This window comes from Trachinotus anak, unplaced genomic scaffold (assembly GCF_046630095.1).
Source record: "Trachinotus anak isolate AG129_WGS33_773 ecotype Australia unplaced genomic scaffold, CSIRO_AGI_Tana_v1 ptg000010l, whole genome shotgun sequence".
In the NCBI taxonomy this organism is placed as follows: Eukaryota; Metazoa; Chordata; class Actinopteri; order Carangiformes; family Carangidae; genus Trachinotus; species Trachinotus anak.
The window spans coordinates 28133072-28154937 of NW_027273861.1; the positions used below are offsets into that span (position 1 = coordinate 28133072).

General features: G+C 41.9%; 1 protein-coding gene across 3 annotated transcripts in view; it reads right to left on the reverse strand.

Moving 5' to 3' along the window:
* Window positions 1-3836: 3836 nt before the first annotated feature.
* Window positions 3837-21866, reverse strand: part of mylk4b (myosin light chain kinase family, member 4b) — a 32474-nt gene continuing 14444 nt past the window's right edge. For 2 of the 3 annotated variants that reach the window (XM_071486567.1, XM_071486568.1), the window contains 12 exons: window positions 10771-10852; window positions 10009-10417; window positions 9623-9843; window positions 8944-9049; window positions 7622-7715; window positions 6715-6824; window positions 6441-6582; window positions 5989-6059; window positions 5766-5894; window positions 5428-5659; window positions 5266-5314; window positions 3837-5141 (listed from right to left, as the gene is read on the reverse strand). In XM_071486567.1, the coding sequence (XP_071342668.1) occupies window positions 5270-5314; window positions 5428-5659; window positions 5766-5894; window positions 5989-6059; window positions 6441-6582; window positions 6715-6824; window positions 7622-7715; window positions 8944-9049; window positions 9623-9843; window positions 10009-10417; window positions 10771-10852 (1641 nt within the window). In that variant the 3' untranslated portion in view covers window positions 3837-5141; window positions 5266-5269. Of the gene's footprint in view, window positions 5142-5265; window positions 5315-5427; window positions 5660-5765; window positions 5895-5988; window positions 6060-6440; window positions 6583-6714; window positions 6825-7621; window positions 7716-8943; window positions 9050-9622; window positions 9844-10008; window positions 10418-10770; window positions 10853-12137; window positions 12910-21866 lie in introns of those variants that run through there. The other variant, XM_071486566.1, reaches the window with a different exon arrangement.

The following is a 21866-nucleotide window of genomic DNA, read 5'->3' on the forward strand; positions in this document are numbered from 1 at the left end:
CTGTTATCTTAGTTGCATATACCTCATGCTTCACTGAAACATGGGAAGGACCAAACACAGAATATAGTGTACATGATGAGTGGAGCAAAAGCTGTGTTTTTACAGAATTGGCTCGCGGGTAGGCCAACATAAACACAACTTTAGGAGCAGAACTTGATACATTGACCCCGGCCGAGGGATTCATTTCAGAAGAAGATCCACGTCACTTGAGATACTATCTTAACAGGAGCGATCAAACGCTCCAAGCAGCTCCCACTCTCTTATTATTCTTGTACATTTGACCATGTATGACAACATCTGCTCCAGCTGAGAGTGTCAGTAGCCTGGTGAAAGCTCTCTCTCACTGCTTGACTACCTGGGGAGCACAGCATGATGGGAGGTGTGATTTCATTACAGTTTAAAATAAACACCATCGTATAAAAAGAAGAAAAAAAAAAACCAGTGCCTGGGGTCCTGAGAAGCACAGCAGTGTGTTCATCCACCCTGCCTGATCAAAAGAGAACAACACACAGCTCTGTTACAGCTCGGGGCTCTTCCTCCTCTCCTCTCTTGTTTGGGCAGCAGGTGTCTCGCTGTGTGTTTCAAGGTATTTGCCTCTGACTGTGTGTCGACTGCTGAGCCGAAAGCTTCACATGTGTTGTGTGTGTGGGAACAGGAAGAAGAGCAGGGTTCAAGTTCTACTGAAAGAAAAGGAGATGGATGGTCTCTCTCCCTGAGCCGGCAGCGGATCACCCAGTAGTTATACTTTTGTCCTTCAGAAGGAGCCAAGTTCATGTCCCCTTTGGCATAAACCCGCCCCTGCTGAAGTGTCCATGGGCCAGACTCAATCTGCAAACATACGGGTCAGCGGCAACAAAAAGGAAAAGGACTCCCCCTCTTTCTTCTCTTTGTGAGCCCTGCAACTCTGCAGCTACACACCCTGAGAAAATCATCTGTTTACCATCCTGGGCTCTGGTACAACCTGCTGGTTTTCATTACATCCTGATGACAGTGCTGCAAATTTGTACATAGTTATGCAAACATATTGTACATACAGATGAGATACAAATTACAGCAAAATATAGAAATGGAGAACCAACAAACGCAGGCGTTGTCGTGCCATTACAAAGCTGAGCAGGCCGTGATCACCTTGATTTTGGATCAAGAAGGAAAGACGTTCAGGAGGCCTAATGGTTGGGAAGCTGGCTGCCAGACTGTAACCATTTCACTGAAAGATTTCTTGTGTTTACTGCTTTTGCTGGTAACATTTCAGTTTTATTACCTCAAAAACACCCAAAATGTTTAAAAATCTGTGTGTAAATTTATTTTCAATATTATTGCAATCCATGCATCTCCTGCTTCACTTCCTAAGATGAAGATTTGCACATTTTAACACTGCCCTGGCACTTTTTTCCAGCACTCCCGCTGTCCAGCGTGGACCTGGTTCGATTCCTGGCCTAGCAACCTTTGCTGCATGTTGTGCCTGTCTCTCTCCCTCCACTTTTCCTGTCTGCATCTCTGCAACAGTGAGAAAATGAAAGGATGGAAAGACGAATAACTTTATGAAAGATTTCTGTCCTGATGTTAGCGGTCTCTGTCAGGATGGTGAAGCTGCCATAAATGGGCCTGATGAGTATGAAATGCAAATCACAAGGCATGACCCTCACATCCACCAGATCACACATGCAGATCCTCTATATACCGAAGGCTCCACTGGGCAGGCTGAAAAATGAAGATACAGCAACAGCAAACATTTAAAAAGCATGAGAGTGACAGAGGAAGATTAATTACATATATCTGCCTTCGATCAGTCACATCAACATTGAAATATATAAGAGCTCAAATGGCGAATTTCCTTGTGTCCCACTACTCCTTACCCCAGAACAGAAAGCCTCTGTCTCTGTGTATTTTATTTAAGCTTCAGGCAGAAATAAACAGATCTTAGAGATTTAATTGAGATGAGGTTGTGAAATTATTTGTGTTAACTGAATGAATTTTGGTTGAGGCTGGATTTCCTCTTCTCTTTCTTCCCTCAGTTGCTTCAGTTTAGATTTACACTGATAAATGAAGCCGATAAGAATCTGATATTTGACAGATCTGAAAAGCTCCCTGTGTGGATGGCAATACAAATTTCAAAACATGTCATACAGAGGTTTCATGTGACAGTGTAAACCCAGATCTATAGTTCATTGTCTGGTATGTTTAATGGGAAAAGAAGTTGCATGTTTCAGCTGGGAAGCTCAGTGAAACTGTCTGCTGCCTCAGCACATCAAGTGACGAGAGAAATGCCTCATTTTTCTCCCCAAATCTTTTGACCCACAAGAACAGTAATCTTCTCTTTCTCACTCTCTCATTGTCTTTCCCAACAGCCAAAAATCCCTCAGCGTGCACAGAGAGGTGTTTATTGTTTCAGGTGAGTGATACTGACGGGAATATAGCCGGATCTGAGTTGTTAAATGATGTTTGGATTCTCAGCAGCTGATGACGAACCCACCAGAGCGCTGCATTAATCACTGGACAGTCAACCATACATGCAGAGATACCAACAGAACATCTCATGAGTCAAATCAAATCATTAAATGTGATTAAATCAACATCAACTCTTCTGGTACAGTTCTCTACTATTAGCTAGATATGCTGCTCTCTAGTGGCTTAACTGAGTAACTGTCGAGTTTTTAATGGGAGAGAATTGGAATATGAGTGTAGAAATGTATGATGTGTCTACTGAAACGTGCACACCAGCTGAGGAAAAAATGTGAGGGGGTCAAACAGAAAAATATGCATTTGAAAATATGTGAATTGTGGTCTGTGAATAATCAAATTGTGTGGATCGATTATAAACTGGTCAATAAATAAACTGGACATGAATGATGGTTGTCAGGTCTGGAATATTTGATTAAAGAAGAATATACTTAAAGGAGCTATTTGTAAGGTTTGCTAGTACTGCATAGCTAATGTTAGCATTAATAGCAGTCTTGCCAAGAGCTTTGGCCATCTTAGCATTTACAAGACAAGAGGTTATAATATGCCTGAGCTCTGCTACTTGTCCAGGGCAGACTGGACGCTGCAGTGACTCAGAAAGTGCGAGATGTGCAAAACTGGATAGTTAGGGTTGCTTCCCCCTCTGGAGACAGCTCCAGGTGAGTGAAGGAATGAACTGGTAACATTACTTCTAGACTGGTAAGTGAACAGCTGTTAATGCTAACATGTAGCATTAGCCTACTTACAAATATCTCCCATAAAATGCATTAATTTCACTTTGTGGTTCCATTCAATGAATATAATGTTTAGGTACCAAATTAACCTACTCTGCACTTTTATTCTGGAGGCAAAATGCCCATACAGGAAGTCTTATTATTTTCCCTATTTAATTAAACATCTGTGCAGAGTTGAACTTCTTTTCTTGGCCACTGCAGAACGTAGATTTGTGAGTGTGGACATGTAGGAATAATCTAACCATCATACACTGTAAAAGGCCTACATATCTACAGCCTCAGTACGCATGTTGTTCTGTCAGTATGTTCCTGTTAGTCGCTTTTCTTCTGTCTTCTGTGTAGCTCCGCCCAGGGGCTTCCTGATCAGTCCTCCATGAGGTGTACCTGGTCTGGGAACAAAGTGCTTTAAACCTCTGGTGCCAGCATCAGAAAAACAGGCTTTTATCATGGGGACTTGCTGGTCTTGCTGCCTCTCATCCTGGGATTTTCTGTCTTTCTATGTCCTGATTTAGCGTCCTGGGTGTTTTGTATATTTATGTTCATAAACTCTAACGACTTGATTGTTTTAGAAGTGTCTCACAAATTTAATAGTCACTTCCTCTTATTTATTTCCATAGAAATACATTTAGGAAACACACTAAATTATTTTCTAGTGTGCTTTATTTATTTCCTTATTCATATTCTACATTTATTTATGTCTCATTACACAAGAAAACTTGAAAAAAGTATCATAAATTCAAATAAACAAGTATTCAAAATCACAAAGCTTTTTCAGTTCCAAACGGGCCAACAATGCAGTGACAAGTATTCATCCAACTTCCCGTCTCTGGGACAATAAAGCACTGACTGATAATTTCCACGCTGTGTTGTTGGCTCTCCACCAGGCTGAACTGTGAATTTACACATAACAAATGTGCATAAACTAAGTGAAATCCTGTTTATCTCCCCTGAAAAAAAAACAATAAAAGCTTTGCATTTCAAGTACAGTCTGGTGCTGAACCAGTAAATAAATGAACAATAAGAATCCACTTCAGTCATAAACATGAATCATTCATAGGTAGTATTCTGTTGTACGTGGTGCCTTCATGGAAGGTGACGGGGCTACTCCAAACTGCCGAAGCAAAGCGGCATGAATGCAAATGGAAGGCAAACCAGGCTACAGTGAAAACGTGGCACAAACCAGGAAGTGTTGAATCACTGAGATATTCTCACTCTTCACGGGAAAGGGGGCACGAAGCAGTGCTGTTATATACAAAATAAATTAATGGGGTGTGACGTCAACTTCAGGCGACTTCTAAATGTATTGTGTTTGAGAGTGAATACAATTTTTATAAGACTTGAAAATTAAAAGAAAGAAAAATGGCATATCCACAAATATCTCATTTCAATAACAGAATTCAGTCTATTTTGCAGTTGTTTTGCTGAATCTTGGAGAAATAGGCCAAAAAAAAGAAAACCAAAAAGTGCAAAGCATGCAACAAACCAGGACAACATGACAAACTGATCACTGACAGCAGTGTTTGTTCTGCAGTGATACATGTGGAGATTGTAGAGGTGACGAGTAATGCAGGTCTTTAGTCTCTGTTGTTTTGGATTCACCATTGCGATACAAGTCGTTCTTTTACCTCGGCAGCTTCAGTATCGAGACACCACAGAGCTACAGAGTCCACTCTGGTTCAGTCTGAAAGTTTGTGCTCTACTCAGGACAGTGACCATGCTAGCAGACCAGCTGTGCCTCGATGGCGGCGATAAGGAAAAGTCTGTTTTTTTTCCCCTGTCTCTCAGAACTATTCAGGTCAGAACTATGAGCTGCAGGGCTAAGCTAACATGAGGATGCGAGGCAGAGAGTAGGTATCCAGTAGCCATACGGGTACAGCAGCATTGGTCCAGTGTTGGGCTCCGGGGCCCTACATTGTCAGAAGGCATGCTGAGGGCCTCACAGTGTTTCTGGGATTGAAACAGACAAAAGGAAGGTTTGGTTAAAGTTAGTCAGGAGCTGGTTGGCATGAGGAACAGATGCAGAGACTGATCACCAGGTTTGTTGGCTAAAGAGAGAAAATATTGGTCTCACCTGTTTAGCTCTCTGGAGAAGGAGCGTGTGTGGAGTGGCACTTGTTTTTCTGCAGTGAGAGAGGATCAGATGAATCAGCACATTGCTTCAAATAACTGTATGAACACTGGTTTGTGTCTCCATCTGTCAGTGTTAATGAACGACGCTGGACCTCAGTTTTACCTTCTGATTTAGTCGGTAGTGCAGACTCCGGTCTGACAGCCAGGGGTGTCTGAGGGACTCCGCAGCGCTCATCCTCCAGCTTTTGCTCTTCACCAGCAGACGGGTGATGAAGTCTTTGGCCTCGTCGGAGATGTCCGTAAACTCCTCCTCCTCGAAGTTCCACTGACAGGCCAGGATGTTGTTCAGCGTCTCATTGTCGTCGTCCCCCAGAAACGGAGACAAACCACTGAGCCTGAACAGGAAGAAAGAAGCAGAGGTCAGGGGAACTACTGACTGTGTCTTTATAGTGTATGCGTGTACTGTATATGTGTGTGTGAGGTGTTGCAGCGACAACTTACAGCATGTAAGTGATGACACCAAGACTCCACATGTCTGTGGGGAATGAAACAAACTCGTAGTTGATGACTTCAGGAGCTAAAAATTCAGGCGTTCCAAAGTTGACCTTCAGCTTCTCCCTGGGTTTATACCTGTCAGAGACACCACGGATCGGAGGCTGAGAAAGTCTCGTTATGACAGGTGACGTGAGAAAGATGTTAACTGTGAACAGATGATAGATTTTACCTCCTGGCCAGGCCAAAGTCAATGATTTTAATCTTGTTAGTAGCTCTGCTGACACAGAGGATGTTCTCTGGCTGAAAAGGAACAAAAGAGAGAAATTACATAAAAGAACAAATAAAATTTAACACAATTTTAAATGAAATTTTTTCCTCTGGGTGGATATAACCAAGAAAATGAGTCATTAAAACAGGACAGAAATCATTGTTTGCAGAAAGCTTTTTTTTTAAAGCCTTAATGATCATTTTATTGTGTTTAATCCCAATAAAGAGCTGCAGCAATGCATTGGCAGTAGTTTAACATGACTATGACAGCTATACACAAATATATATAAATATAATATATATGTTAGTTAGGTTTGGGGTGAAAACAGTAAAGAATGCATGACAATGAGAAAACTGGTACAATAATCAAGGAGGAAAATGAGAGCTAACTGTGAGAAGCTGAAACAGGTTTACCTTGAGGTCGAGGTGCAGGATGTACATCTTGTGCATGTACTGCAGCCCTTCACAGATCTGTCGTATGAACAGCACCGTGTCCAGCTCCGTCAGGTTGTAGTTCTCATCAATGATGCGGTCGAACAGCTCCCCTCCCTCCACACTACGTCACAAAGAGGAGCAAACACACATTTACATCCAGACAGAGCTTCAAACTCTGGTGTTTATAACACATTAGAGCACACACACACACACACACAAACACACAGGTCCGGGTGCTGTTAGATGGACTTACTATTCCATGACTAGGATGATATCATGGCGTGACTCGAAGGCGGCGTACAGCTGGATGAGGTTGGCGTGGTTCAGCTGGTTCATCACCTGGATCTCATTCCTCACAACCTCCTGAGGAGACAAACAGGCAGGAAAATACTATTGACACACGCACAAGTACACTGCAGAGGCAGACACACAAACCACTGACACACCACAGAAGCTGCTATTGTGTTGCGATTGTTTTCTCATTTTTTGGCAGTTTTTGTTTCCCCCACATTCAAACTTGAATCTGGAAGTGAAGCTGCTACGTAGCATCCGGCTCCTTCACAGTGTGATTCATCTTTTTATTTCTTTATAAAAGTCTTAAACTGTCAAGAAAATGATATATTAACGGCAGGAAACTGACTGGTGTCTTGTTGAAGCATGGTAGCTAAAGATTGTGCTTATGGCGGTGGGAGTTGTTGGTCGGGTTCTTGTTATGCTTATTTAAATCACATGTACAGTGAATTTAACCGGACAGAGTCAGACAGACAGGCTGGAAGTCACAGTGACGATCAGTGCTTCAACATGAGCTGGCCGAGGATTTGACTTTGTGTTTGGTGGGATTTTGGTCGGCTCTGAGCTTTCTGAATTTCTCAGATGATAATGTAATGTCAGAGCTATGCTTGGACATCTGACCTCTCCACTCCATCACTTTCAGATGACCCAGAGCAAGAACGACACAATGAGGCTAACAAACTGCCACATGCCCACGCCGCTGAGGCTGCTGAGCCCTGTCTATTTTTAAAATCTAATCCTTTATGGTGCTTAGCAATGATAAAAGTAAACATCTATTAGACCGTCTGGGGAAGCTGGCATCACAGTGCCATTGCTGAACATGTATTCTGTTTCATATTCAAGCATCCACTGGCCGATCATTACCGCACCTTCTCTTTCTGGCTCCTGGCTTTGATGATCTTGGCAGCCAACGTCAGACCAGATGAATTCTCCATGCACTTGTGGACTTGACCAAAACGGCCCCTAATGAAAGAAAAGCAAACACATTCATGAGTCAGACACACAGAGAAACTAGAGGCAGAGCAGAAGAGGAGACACCCTAGAAATTGGATTTAAAGTTATAAAATACTACTTATCCTAGTGCTGAAAGGATTACATGATCAACAGAGAATTTTCAACAACAATTTAGATTTTTTTGAGTCATCATTTCAAGATCCCACACAGTCTAAAGGTCGATGTCCAGGTGTTTGTGATTATAAAGCAGGTCTAGGTTCTATATTAATACTGTGAAAGTATCAAAGCCTCAGTCCACAGAGAAATGCACACAGCCTGTATTCAGAAACTGAGCCTTAAAACCAGCCGTCAGGACTTCTGGAACTTTGTGATGTCACAACAAAGCAGCCACGCCCCAAGCCCCGCCCACCTGGACCCACCATCCAACCTTGCAGGATTTGGTTTCTCTGAATGTTTCCCTGAAATCTGTTATATTTTTATTTGAGCACTCAGAAAACAGTCAGCCAATCAGAAGAGAGGCTCAGATCCTCTCTTCTGATTGGCTGTGTGACCTGTTGTTACTAGAGCTCCAGAGAGAAGCCTGAGAGAGGAGATGTAAAACTACACTGAGATGGCTTTCGGTTCTTAAAACCACAAATATATCTTCTGGTGGAGATCAACACTTAGATAAAACAATGGAGAAGTAAAAAATACGAGACCTTTAAGTTTCTTATCACAGTCTCTCTCTTTTATATGATTGTAAATTTATTTACATTTCAATTTTGGGCTTTTGTGGCTCTGGGAAAAAAAACCCAACTTTACAATTTCATTAATAATGAAAATAACCGTCAGCTGCAGCCCTTACATACGTATACGCACATCATTATAAAGGGCTCCTGCAGTCACACAGTAATTAGGGCTATGGACTGTGCCATTATGTCAGCAATTTTAGAAATGTGCTTGCGTGCTGAGGGGTAATCTCCAGTTTGAGAGGAAGGATTTAGCACCGGTCTATTACATCAGAGAGCCCCACTCTTTTGCAAGTGCCTCCCGAGGCTCACAATCATCTGCTCTTTAGGGGGCAATAAAAAGGTCTTGGAAAAAACTATTAGGCATTGCTACACAGAGTGTGAGATCCTCTGTTATTTTATTAGAGAAGGCCGAAGTGTTGAGGTGTCTCTGGCTGTAACTGAAAGAAAATAAACTCCAGAGAGCTGTTACGAGAGCCGGGTATTCTGTTGGTTTTCGTGTCACTCACCCTCCCAGGACTTCATCTCTGTTGATGGTGTAATAGGTGGCAATCTGATGGGGTTTGGGAGTCACGATGCGGTGGTCAAATGGTGCTAATGGTGGAGGGCTGGAGTCTGAAACAGAAAACAAATAATAACTAAACAAAGAGAGAGAGGAAATTTCAGTTGCTGAATATAGAAAGTGAAACGGGGACTGAGGATGGACCTCGGCCCCCAGAAACAAAGTGGATCAAAATAGCTGCAGGCCAGCGTCTCATTATCTGTTCTGCCAGCTGTGCCCACTGACACGTTAGTGACGCTTGAGCAGGCGCAGTGTTATGACATTGGATCTGTTTCAAAGTCTGAGGGACAAAAAGTCAAATGTCACCAGCTAACAACTAAGTTGAGTCTAATGGACAGCCACAGAAGTTCACCACAAATTCACCACAAACAGAACCATGGCTTCAGGTCACAAGTCCTACATGAAAAAAAAAAAGTGTTTTTCTCCAGGGTTTTATAATCTGATCATTTCTAAACAGTTTTTGACTAAGACCAGGATTTGACAAACTTGAATCATTGCCTAAATTTCAAAATAAAAGTAGATCTAGTCACTAATCATTCTCAAAAATCATTCTACCAAAATGCCCTGATGCAAAGTGTCTGATTGCTTCTTGTGCAGTCACTGACTCTAAAAACATTCTGTCTTACCGATAATAAATTCCTTCACCGCCGAGTCTCCCTCCTCCTCCTCCACTTCTGTCTTTGCTTTGTCGGATTGAAAGGCCTGTGTCTCGCCCCCCTCCACCACCCGTCCATCAGCATTTCCCACTTTACTGTCCACTCTGCTTTTTTTGAGGTCGTCCTTCACCAGGTCTTCTTCAGTGACGCGCCGTTTGCTGCAGGTGGCCACGTCACCGGCCTCCTCAGAGCTGCACACACATTCACAAAGGAAAAAAAATAAAACCTTAAACATCTTTAATTTGGTCCAACTGAAGCTAGTTTCCCCAAAACTTTTTTTCCTAACTGGCTTCACAGATAAAATTTAAATAATATGATCCAGTGTCTTAAAGTGATTAGATAAGGTAGAAAAATACCTTTCCTGTGGAAGGAGAGAGGTCTTGCAAATATCTGCGATGACACTCTGGGATTTGTCTGATTCTGACGACTCTGCTTCCTCTCCTTTATGCCTTTTCTTCCCATCATCCTCCGCTTTTCCAGCTGGTTCTGCTCTAACATCTTCTCCTTTTTCCTCCTCCACCTCAGGCTCTGAGTCCTGAAAGATATCCCCCTCCTCCTCTTCCTTCTCTCTCTCCTTGGTTGTCTTCTTCCTCTCCTCTGTCTGGGTGGCAGATCCTTCCAGGATCAGCTCAGCCGGCTCCTGTCTCCCTCTGTCCGCCCCCCTCTGAGCTTCAGCCTCTGCGTTTACGTGGGAGTGCTCAGTGTTCTGCCTGTTGAGCTTTTCCACCTGTTCCTGCAGCACAGGCTCATTCAGGGAGGATGAATCTGCAGTGGGAAAAAGAAAAAAACATCAGTATTCTTTATTGCTATCAGATGAAAACAGTACCATTGAATGTACTGTAGATCCTAGAATGTGCATGCTGCTACTCTCTCCTATATTTTCTGTTGCGTGTAATAAGCTGAGCACCATCCAGCTTTTAGTCTCGTCTCTTCATCGGACAGTTGGACAGCTAATGAAAAGGGGACACGTTGCAAGTCTACAGTGGCAAAATTATGAGGATAGATTAATAGGTAATAGGTTTAATGTCCATGTATATTTTAGCAGATCATCAAAGAGCAAAGATGCGATGTAAACTCAGGTGATTGGTGGTAAAGTGTAATTTCCTGTTTAAGCCTACCTGACGTGTCGGGGGGCTTCCTCTTCTTCTGGGCCTTCAAGCCCTTTAGGCTCAGTTTGGCTTTGTCCTTGTCATCCTTTGCCTAGTAGTAGAAAGAAGAAGAAACAAAGATGAAGCTTTAGACATTGTATGTTAGGTCCAAATACAAAGTGGGAGTTCAATGTACAATAATACTCTGGATGTTTTCACATTTATACCACTTGTCAAAGTCATTTCTATGGTAACGGAGCCAGGAGTCTGATTTCTGAAGGCAACAACATAGTTATATATACTGGATATTTCCATTTGCACAATAATCAGACAGCAAGCCAAAATGTTTTGTTGTTGTTGCTGTGGTTGCCCCCGTAACTCAAGTCTGATGTTCTGGAGGACGGATGCCTCCTCCACGAGGAAGAGGAAAGGTCACATATCATCTGTGGCAGACGACATGCCACCCAACACAGGAAACAGTTTCATTCACGCTTTTCCACATATACTGAACAGTGACTAAAGGACACAGTGCAAAAGCAATGAATATTAATAGAAGGCATCATTTTAATGCATGAGACTGATGTTTTTTACACAATAATGAAGAACAAGCTCAGTTTCTCTGCCACTTAACATGTCTGACAGACACTTGTGTTCCTAAAAACACTCTCTGAATCAGTAGAAAAAACACACACACACACACACACACATTCTGCAAACACAGGACAGTACAAACTACTTAACAGTCCTTGGTACATTCTTATAATAACAAACATGCACAATGCAATGCCGACTGTGTGTGGTCACATACAAGGACACCAGCCTGTCCAATCAATCACAGCAGTCATGTCAGAGCAGGCCGGGCTGAGTGCTACTCTGACTCTGTGCAGCTGAGGTCCAGCCCACCGCTGATAAAGACCTGGTTTGGATAAGATAACCAGTCTGACACCTCAGGGGCAGAAGACAATCACTGCACGAAGGAAAACTACTTAACATTACAGGGAAGCACTTGTTGCAGTACAGCAGAACTAAAAATAGCTTTACATGGAGCCATATCAGAACCAAGAGCATGTAGTGTGTAGTGTGTAGCAGCCTCACACAAATTAAAAAACCTGAGCCATCTGTATTTACAATCTATTAATAATGCCATAGCAAACAGGTCAGATACTCCATCAAGAGGATGCCTTTCAGACAGCACTTAATGCATCTGCTGCAATGATCACAATGCAATTAGAGCCTTTAAAACCCACGGCACACAGAAACATAAGCACTCTGGAAATATTGCATTACACCTTCCTCAAATGCTTAAGATGAAAACATCTAGGTGGTAATATATTTTGATTATGAGGTCGTTTTTTTGCCGCTTCTTGTCCGCACACGTCTTGGTTTGCACCCCTCACCTTCTTGTTGGCCTTGTTTCCAGGCTGCTTGAACAGCAGCTCCACCAGCCTGGAGCTCTTCACCACCTCCCCGATGAAGCTGATCACCTGCTGCGTGCCCTCCACCAGCTTCTCAACCCCTTCCAGCCTCCGTCCCTGACTCTCCATCCGCTCGCAGGCCCTCTCCACCGCCCCACACAGCTCCCTGCACACCGCCTCCACCCCTGACGCACGTCGACCAGAGTGGCCCTCCTCACACATAGATTCCAGATCCCGACCCATGCCCCTGACGTCCTGGGACAGCCCATCGAGCCGGGTCAAGACAGTTTGCTGCATGTTGAGCAAGCGCTCCATCTGAGAGCTGAGGGAGTCCATTCGGCTCTCCACGCAGTGCAGGGCGGCATCGTGAGCGGAGGAGGTAGAAGGTGATGAAGAGGAAGAAGCTTGAGACTTGTCTGATCCATTGAGAGAGAGCTTCCTTCCACCGGGTTTCTGACCGTGAAGAGGGTGTGGGTCATAAACCTTGGCTAAAGAGTTGACCAGGCTGGAGCTCATGACTGACTCACAGTAGACAAATGGCAGAAAAAAAAAAAGCCTTCACCAGTCACTTTCACGCAGGCTTGATGGAAACTACGACAAAAACCATAATACAAGACAACGGGCAGAAGAGAAGATGTGGAGGGAGAACAGAGATGTCTCCCCCAATGCAGCACCACACAGTTGAGTTTTAAGAATAGCAAATGGCTATCCTGCAAATTAAAGCACAGCCCCGTTTGGACGTCAGGGACTGAGTGGCCAGTGATAAGAGCTGAGGGCTCGGGTGTGCAGTTGGGGATTGATGGGGGGTTAGTGGGGGATGCTGGAGAGGATCGCTATGTGACATTTGAGACACTTCAAAAGCCCTTCAGTCAGGTGTCAGAATCCCAAGAATCTGGGACTGAAATACGACGCCGTAAAGAGTAAGACAAATAAAATGTACAGCCAATAAACAAGAACAGAAGATCTCCAAATCTGAAGATGAAGAGCTCAGGAGAGTTTGAGTAGTAGTATAAGTATACAGAACATTTTAAAAACACAGATCTTAGTTTCAGCTTCTCTAAGTATATGGTTTTCACATTGCTCCACAATAGGAAGTGGGACAACAGGTGCAAGTGTGTGCAAGGCCGTGAAAGCTTTATTAACCAGTGGGACCTCAGTTAAAAACACAAGCATTGTGGGTATTTCTGAACCCGGTTCTCATAACTGAGTTGTTTTGACCTGGCCGATGTGTCAACACAATGTTGCATAATTGCCACTAATTTTCAGATCCACCTGAGAACTACAAATCCTGTTTTAATAAGAGAAACTGCAGATTTTATCATCCTGACTACAATGTGGAATTTATAATTAAGTGTAAATAAAAAAAAAACACCACCTATGCTGAATATTGAAAACATAATATTTTTAAACTTTATTTATAATTAAATATTAATTGCCATAAATAATTTCTTATTTGTTCATTTTGCTAATAATGATCATCATGCTCATTAATGATTCTCATTCTCTCACAGATTTACATTTTCTCATGACACACTGCTCTTTTTTTGCATGATCAAAAACCTGAATGTTATATTTAAATACAAATATTGTATATTTTTTTTCAGGGATTGTTTTCAGTGGCCATTCCTGTATAAATAAAGGTTTGAATGAATGAATGAATGAAATAAGAAAACAGAGAGCTCACTGACTCTGAAGTAAAAGTTTGACTTCTTTGCATAATGTTAAAGTTTGGGAGCTGTGGGGAATTTAAAAAGGTTTGTTTCATTAGGAGGTGACCGGCAGTCTCTTAATATGGACTCACTGCCCGTGCAACATGAGGGAGATGAAGACAGCGGAAGAAAACAGGAAACAGGTGACACCACTGACACCTAAGAACTGTTAATACAAGAGGAGAAGGGGATTGTGGGAGAGGAAACTTACTGCACACGTGTTGTTGCGAAGAATTAAAGAGGACAGACTGACACAGATATTCACATAGATACTGACACAGAAGTTCATATTCATGAGAAAACGATTAACACTTAATGAGACGTGTCTGTGCACACTGACCCCGAACTTTTCCACGTCTCAGTACAACAGTATCTGGAGTAGGCGGGGTGACAGAGCGCCGGCGCCTATATACTTGCACCCATCTGTCAGCAGCGGAAAAACCTGACCTGTACTCTGTTTGTGCCCAGCACTGTTTCCAGTACAGACAGCTCTTCAGCTGTCAGGTTTAACACTCGTGTCCCCAGCGGCGATTTACCAGCTAAGGTGAAAATGAAAGAGGACACTGGGCAAGTGCAGACAGAGAACAACATGTACATGTTTCTAGAGTGAATGGACAGAGGAGGTCAGGATCAGGAAATCAGTCTCATTCACCTGCTTTGTAAACATTATTACGAGACCTTTTTTTTCCACTGCACTACAGCATGTTTATACGAGAGCTATCCAGGGATTTAAAGGGACACTTCACCTAAAACTGGCCTGAAACAAAACATTCAGCAGAACAAAAATAAATCTTTACACACATAAGAAAACATTACTATGGTGCAATACTGTTGTGAATAGATTTGTGAAAAACTACTTACATTTGCCAAACCAATTCTCTCTCTCTATTACATGACACATTAAGGTCTATGCACTACTGCGAACAAACACATTATTCTGTTTAGAAAATATGTTGCGCTGAGTTTTTCTCAACTGTAATTTTTTTCTGTTTGAACCAACTGTCCCTTTTATCACTTTACAAACTTGTACACAAAACATGAACCACAACACGTGGATAATATTTATTTCTGATTGGCCGGAGTTGTGGAGCATCATGCGAGAAAGAAATGTTATGAACTGATAATGATAATGGTTGTTGTGCTGTATTAGGTAAAACATCACAACAGATGTGTTGTGTTGTACATGTATACACAAATATGGATATTTATCATCATGTAACCCTGTGACTTTGTAGCTCGCACCAGTCACCGATTCCTTTTCTTTTGTTTGCCTTTTTGATTTCGTTTTGTTTTTTTCCTTTCGGTTTGTATCTACAGTTGTTCTTCAGTTTATATTGAAGCTCTCCATGCTACTTGTTATCTACTGACTCTTAAGAAACTCAATGAGCAAAGTTGACACAATTGACCAACCAGAAAAAGCCAAAACAAATATGTCGAGTCAAACAAGACGGTTTCCAGAAAACTTATTATTATTATTTTGGTCTACGTCACCTAGTGTTGCTCCACCTCCTCAATTACTTTCTCTCATTGAGCATTATTGCCTAAACCACAACCACTAGATTAGGTGACTAACAGTTTGGCAGGGTGGTGGTTGGGGGCAGAGGGAGGTTTAACTGTACCCTGTTGGACAATCTCTGAAATCCCCCGTCAGAAAAGGTTAGTGGTAAGATGAGCACCGGCGTGGTATAGGAGCACTGTTCAGGAATGAGACTGACGCAGCCGGGCCGCTCTCACCACGTATAGAGTTACTCAGCAAGAAGACACAGACAATACATACTGCTTATTCAGGTGCCACTGACTCTCCATTAATCCGACATCACTCCAGCGCAACAGGCTGAACAACATGGATGAAACGAGCATTAACCCGAGCCACAACAATAGACTGTGTGACATGCAACAAACATGTGCCACAGGCCAGAGGCTGCGGTTGTGAGTCCACATTTAACGACTGGAGCTTGGCAAACAAACGCTGAAATGCAGGTGGACGCGGAAAGTTCATTCACTTAAAGGTCCCATGTTGTATAAAGTGAGATTTCCAGGTCTAGGTTCCAAAATGAATCCTGTGAAAGTATCAAAGCGAGAAAGAAATCTGCTGTATTTTTATTCATTCCCTCAGAAAACAGTCAGCCAATCAGAAGAGGGGCTCAGACCCTCCCTTCTGATTGGCTGACTGACCTGTTGTTACAAGAGCTGCAGAGAGAAGCCTGAGAGAGGAGATGTAAAACTACACTCAGATGGTTTTTGGTTCTTACAATCACAAATATATCTTCTGATGGAGATCAACACTTCAAATAAAACACAGGAAAAGTGTAAAATATGGAACCTTTAAGTAGAGATCTTGCAGTCGACTTGAGTATTACTATATTTTGAGACTTCACCCATTCACTTCTCTGTAGTTTGTACTTTTTGCTGCAATTAATTTATCTAAGAAACTTTGCTATGTCTGTGTGGGTTACATTTTTTTTTCAAACTGCAAAATATTAAGAACATTCGGTCAATTCAAATCTTAATATTTAGTGTATTGATACTCTAAATCTGATTCATTTCAGCAGACTGTATAATTTGAAGGATCTGGGTGAAGTCAAGGCTTGTGAGCTGAACCTGTGCCTGCTCCTCAAATCAGTCAGACTATAAGGGGCCCAGTAATAGACCAGAACTTTTGGCTGAGCTGACATCAGCTCAGTGACAGCTCTCTGATCTCTGGCATCTTCCAAGGCCCCGGTCCAGCTCTGGAGCCCCCGAATCATCCAGGGTTTCCCTCTCAATTGGCTTCCCTGCCCACACAGGATTCTCCATACCATCATAATGATGGACTCACTCCACACAGCCTCACTGAGACCAAGAATAATTTCATTCAAACAGCTGTAATCAGAGGGTCCTTGTGAACTCAAAAAGCCGGTCAACCTCCACCAGAAGGTTTCACTTGAATGGTCAACAAAATTCTAAATACTCGATGTTAAACTGCTGATTTTCACTTTAACGTGACAGAAAACTGGAAAACAAATCACCGGACCTGAATCTGCCTTCTTTTCTCTTTCATAACATGTGAACATGACTGTAACAGCTTGTTTGCTGCAGTTAACAAGCTCACATCCATCAGTTTGTGCACAACTTTCAGTGTTTGCATCCTGCACTGGCTTTTCATTCATGAGTTCAGTATCTACTTGTGACGACCGACCAAACACATGGAAACCTTGATGTCAGCAAAGAGATTGCAAAAAGAATCTAAATTCATGTACTTTTTGCTGCTTTGGGCAAAAATGAATGTAATGTTACAACATTTAGTACATTTATCTGCAATTGCTTTGATTTATCAGTTTAGTGTTTAACCCCTAATTTCCCCCTAAAGAACCCTTCATGCAACTTTTAAATTATGCTAACAAAACTATAACTAAACCTAAGGATCCATGTTTTTATAGCTGCACTATACATGGATATTCAACATGTCCTGCACAAGCTATTTATACACATGTTGCCATCACAGTTTCTCTTTGGAAACATGATGACTAGAATTCAATTAATGTTATGTAGGTTTGGACGGTGCTTGATGCTCCAACATGTATTGTTATTGATGGAATCAGTTGTTATTTGTAGGTTCTTTTTCCATTGTTGGTGGAGAATGTCTGCCTGGCGAGTACACCGCAGTGGAAAGAAGGCCACATATTATCTCCGTAGCTCCACCTGCTGCTTTTCTATCTGACAAACCTACTTGTGTCACCGGCAGCTGATGACAGTCTGTACTTTCACAGTTCAGCTGCAGTGATAATGTTCATCCAGCTCCTGCTGTTATGAGCTCGGACAGACACATAAAAAAATTCCTTTCATGGAATAGAGGTGCTGTATGACGTCAGCAAAGTGTGTGCATATGTGTGTCTGTGTGTGTGTGTGTGTGTGTTTGTGCTGGGGAGGGCAATTAGGCCCAGCCTGTAAATATGTTACATAAGCTACACAAGTATGTGCACTCCTAAATAGAACCACGCAAACCAGTTTCCCTCGGTTACCGTGAGTCTGCCGCTTGTGATGTAACATGTGGACAACTTGGCGCAACGGGACCAGTGTTTGAAAGAGGATTCAGGATAAATGGTGACCTCTGACCCTACGAAATGACTGTCAATCCCACCGCCCCAAAGCACACAAAAAAAACACTCACACAAAACCCAGCGGAGCTTAGTGGAGAATTTAAACAGGGGATCTCATTTTTCACACAGTTTCTCAGTGTCAGCACAAACTCATGGTGTAAACTTGCAGCTTGATAAAAAAAGAATAATTTAATTTGTCACTTTAATGAGGTCAACAGGCCCAAAAATATGAACAATATTAACATGACTTTAATTATTTGTTGGTTAGAGGCAGAATTTAAATCAGAGTATAAAGTCATACAGGTCATAAAGCGACCTGTATGACTTTCATTATCAACTGAGGTATTTCTTTAATTCTGTAGCATATATAATTGTTTGTCCATTAGCTTATCCTTACAGGGTCGCAGCAGGGGGGCTGGAGATAATCCCAGCTGACACTGGGCGAGGACGGGGTACACCCTGGACAGGTCGCCTGTCTCTCACAGGGCTGACACATAGAGACAAACAAATCAAATCATGTCCAGACGTTCTGGTGTTTTAATTATAAGGAGAATGCACTTCTGTCTCGCTCTCACTAGATGGCAGCAGAGGACCACCCTCCCTGAGCCCCTGTTACACAGAACCTGCTGATGACCACCTGGGAATTTGGAAGTAATGGGAGAACATCCTTTGTCAGCATTTTGCTGGAGAAGCACACTCAGCTGTTCTCTGGTTACCTTGAACTCCAACCTACTACCCCCACCCAACACCAATGCACCCCTCCTGCACGTAATCACACTATTCCAGCTCGTCAATGTTTGCCATGTAAGATCTGCAGTAGCTCCATGATGACAGATCATAAACACAGTCTGCAGCCATCAGTTTGACTGCTGTGACTTCATGCTGGCCTTGAATTCAGTTCAGCTTCTTTTCATTCTGTTCTCATTCACTGTCTCTTCACTTTTGACAAGACCGAAAACCTAATTAAATATGATTTAATTTTCTACAATTGATCACTGCTTTCAATTTTTAGTAGCTGCTCAGAACCACTATGTTTTACACTTTTGAATTGGGTTTTGCTTTACACCAGGCAGCCACTGCTTATTAACTTCTGCATGAAAATCCGGGTCTGGTCATGTTATCATTATCCCTTAAAAGGAAAACAAATGCAGTGCAGCCTTCTCTTTGTCAACTTCAGCTAAATCCACTCATGAAGTACACTATACAGCACACTGTATATCCACTGCTGCATGAACAAGGGGGGGTGTATTCAGGGTGACCCTCGACATTTAGGTGAAAACTGTGTCACATCTGGTTTAAATGTAAATTTCTTTTAGATTTATGCATTTCATTTATTTATTATATTTATTTATTCATTTTATTTTTAATTTTTACTTAATTATACATTTTTTTATATACAGTCTATGATTTATACACTAATTTCCCAGTATATTAGCTACACCTGACTAAAACTATTACAGTCCTGCAATAAATTCTGTCTTAAAGGGAATTATAACGTTGATGCTGTTTTAGAGAGGGACTAATTCAACTTGATGATCTTTTTGGAGGATGTAGTTTGTGGTGCTGTTGAACTGTATTGCAGTATAGAGAGAGGCATTACTGTCATTTAGAACCACCCTCACCCAAACCAGACTTCAAGGGAAAAAACTCTTACTCATAGTAAATGACAGGAATCTGTCCCAAAATGTAACCGGTTCTTCTCTTGGCCTCACCCCTCATCCCACCAAGTTCAGTGCAAATTGGCAAATCAGTAATCCTGCTGACAAACAAGCAAACAAACCAACAAGCAAACAGACAGATACAGGCGACAACCTGTGTCAGTTTGTTCATTATTATTATTATCATTATTATTATTATTATTATTATTACAGCCTCTACTACATGAATGGCTTATAACTGTTCATCTTGCTGGCCATAGCCTATCATGCCAGGTTTCTGCAGGCAAAAGCACTGAAGCCCTTTAAAGGTATTAGAAACTATTAAATTGGACTTACAGAGGTTTTAAATGTTGTTATAGCCTGTTGTAGGCAGTAATGTTACTTATAAAATTGTTTTTTTAATGTACTTTTGGCAAAAACTGAGTGGAAAATCTATTCTATTGTTCCAGACCTCTGATTTTATGTATAATTCATGTGTGGTTTATCTTTCCATCTATTTTTTGCTGCTTAGCAGCAGTAATAGTTTACTCCACAAAATGTAGATAATCATAAATTATCATAATTTTTGTCATTGACATGTGTAAAGTTAGTGCTGCACAGCTGTAATCTATTAGTCTGTAAAGTACATATGGACTGTGTAACAACTGGAGCTGAAGTGATTCATCTATTAATCGATTAGTTAACTGACAGAAGATGAATAAATTAAGTAATCAACTATCTTTGGGCTGCGTTGGTAAATGTTTCATTATTTTCTGGACCAAATGATTAACAGACAAATCAAGACACTCAGCTGCATCATCTTTAGTTGCAGCTGTAAATTAAACCTAGTCTCTAGTAGGGACCACACAAAGTAAGAAAAGGGCGGTGGCTCGTGCCTGTGTGAGGGTGTTTGTTTGTAACAGGCCTCACCACCACTATGGATCAGCTCTGTGCTGGTAATGAGCTATGCAAACATCTGAAAGTGGACACCAGCCAAGAGGCCAGAGGAGTCCGGGCGAAAAACAGCACATTCCACTGGAGTCCTCATACCAGAGGGAGACAGAGCCAGAGACATGGAGCCAGGAGAGGAGGAGGATCAAAGTGTATGAATGTGACATGTAGGTTACATTTCAACTCTTGTTTTTAATCATAGAGGCCTGATTGTAGCTCTGCTCTGCCTCCAGAATTCAGTCAAATTAACAAATTATCTATCAGTGTCATGCACAGGAGTAAACTAAACCGCTCATCCAAAAGTGGCTCTCCAGGATTTACATTTACACTATAATAAGGCCTGATCACAAAAAGTGACTTGGAAATGTTCAATTGTTCTTCTAATAATGCAGAGCAATTAAAATACTGTACATGTATTTAAGGTAATTATCCTGTAACTATGTGAGACCAGCCCACTGGCATCAATAATGTGTTTAAAGCCATGATTTAAATGCAATAACTAAAGATTTTTTGGCCACTTGGGGGCAGTGGAAACATGGTGACAGACATATCGTCACCTTTGCAGGTAATATGGGAAACTTGCTTGAAAACAATAGCTTATTCAACATTTTTAATCAATTTCCAGTTTCTGGCAACCTGAGGAAAATAAGTCCAATAATCTCCACCAACTCCTGAGATCAACACCTGGCTGGTTTTTCTCTGTAAACAGCTGCCTGAACCCGACACTACAGGAGCAGTGAGAGTGAATCACAGCAGTAAAGCTGCAGACTGAACAGATTAATACTGAGCTGAAACTGTTTCAAGTGATAATTATCTCCGAGTTCAACACTATGAGAGACACCTCACACACTGTCACTTGATATATTGTTAATATACAACTATCCATGATTATCTGACTCTGGCCATCATACCCTTAAATGTCTTTGACTATTTATGTAGAATTCAGAAATAGTGACAATTCAATAATATTGAATTTTAACCCTAAAGCTTTATTCCATGGTAACTTAAGTGGCAATTTCATCATGCACCAGTGCAGTAGGTCTTACAGTACAACAGTAACAGTAAATATACACTCACCACCACCAACAGAAACATCATTCTAACACTGGGTAGTTCCTCCCTTCACTCTGTGAACAGCCGCAGTTCTTCGTGACATAGATTCCACCAGATGTTGGAAACTTTCCTTTGAGATTCTGCTCCATGTTGACACGACTGCATCACACACACATTTCTGCAGATTTGTTTGCTGATGCAAAACTTTTTTCAACCACATCCCAAAGGGGTTCTACTGGATTCAAATCCGGTGACTGGGAGAGGTCACTGAAGCTCACTGAA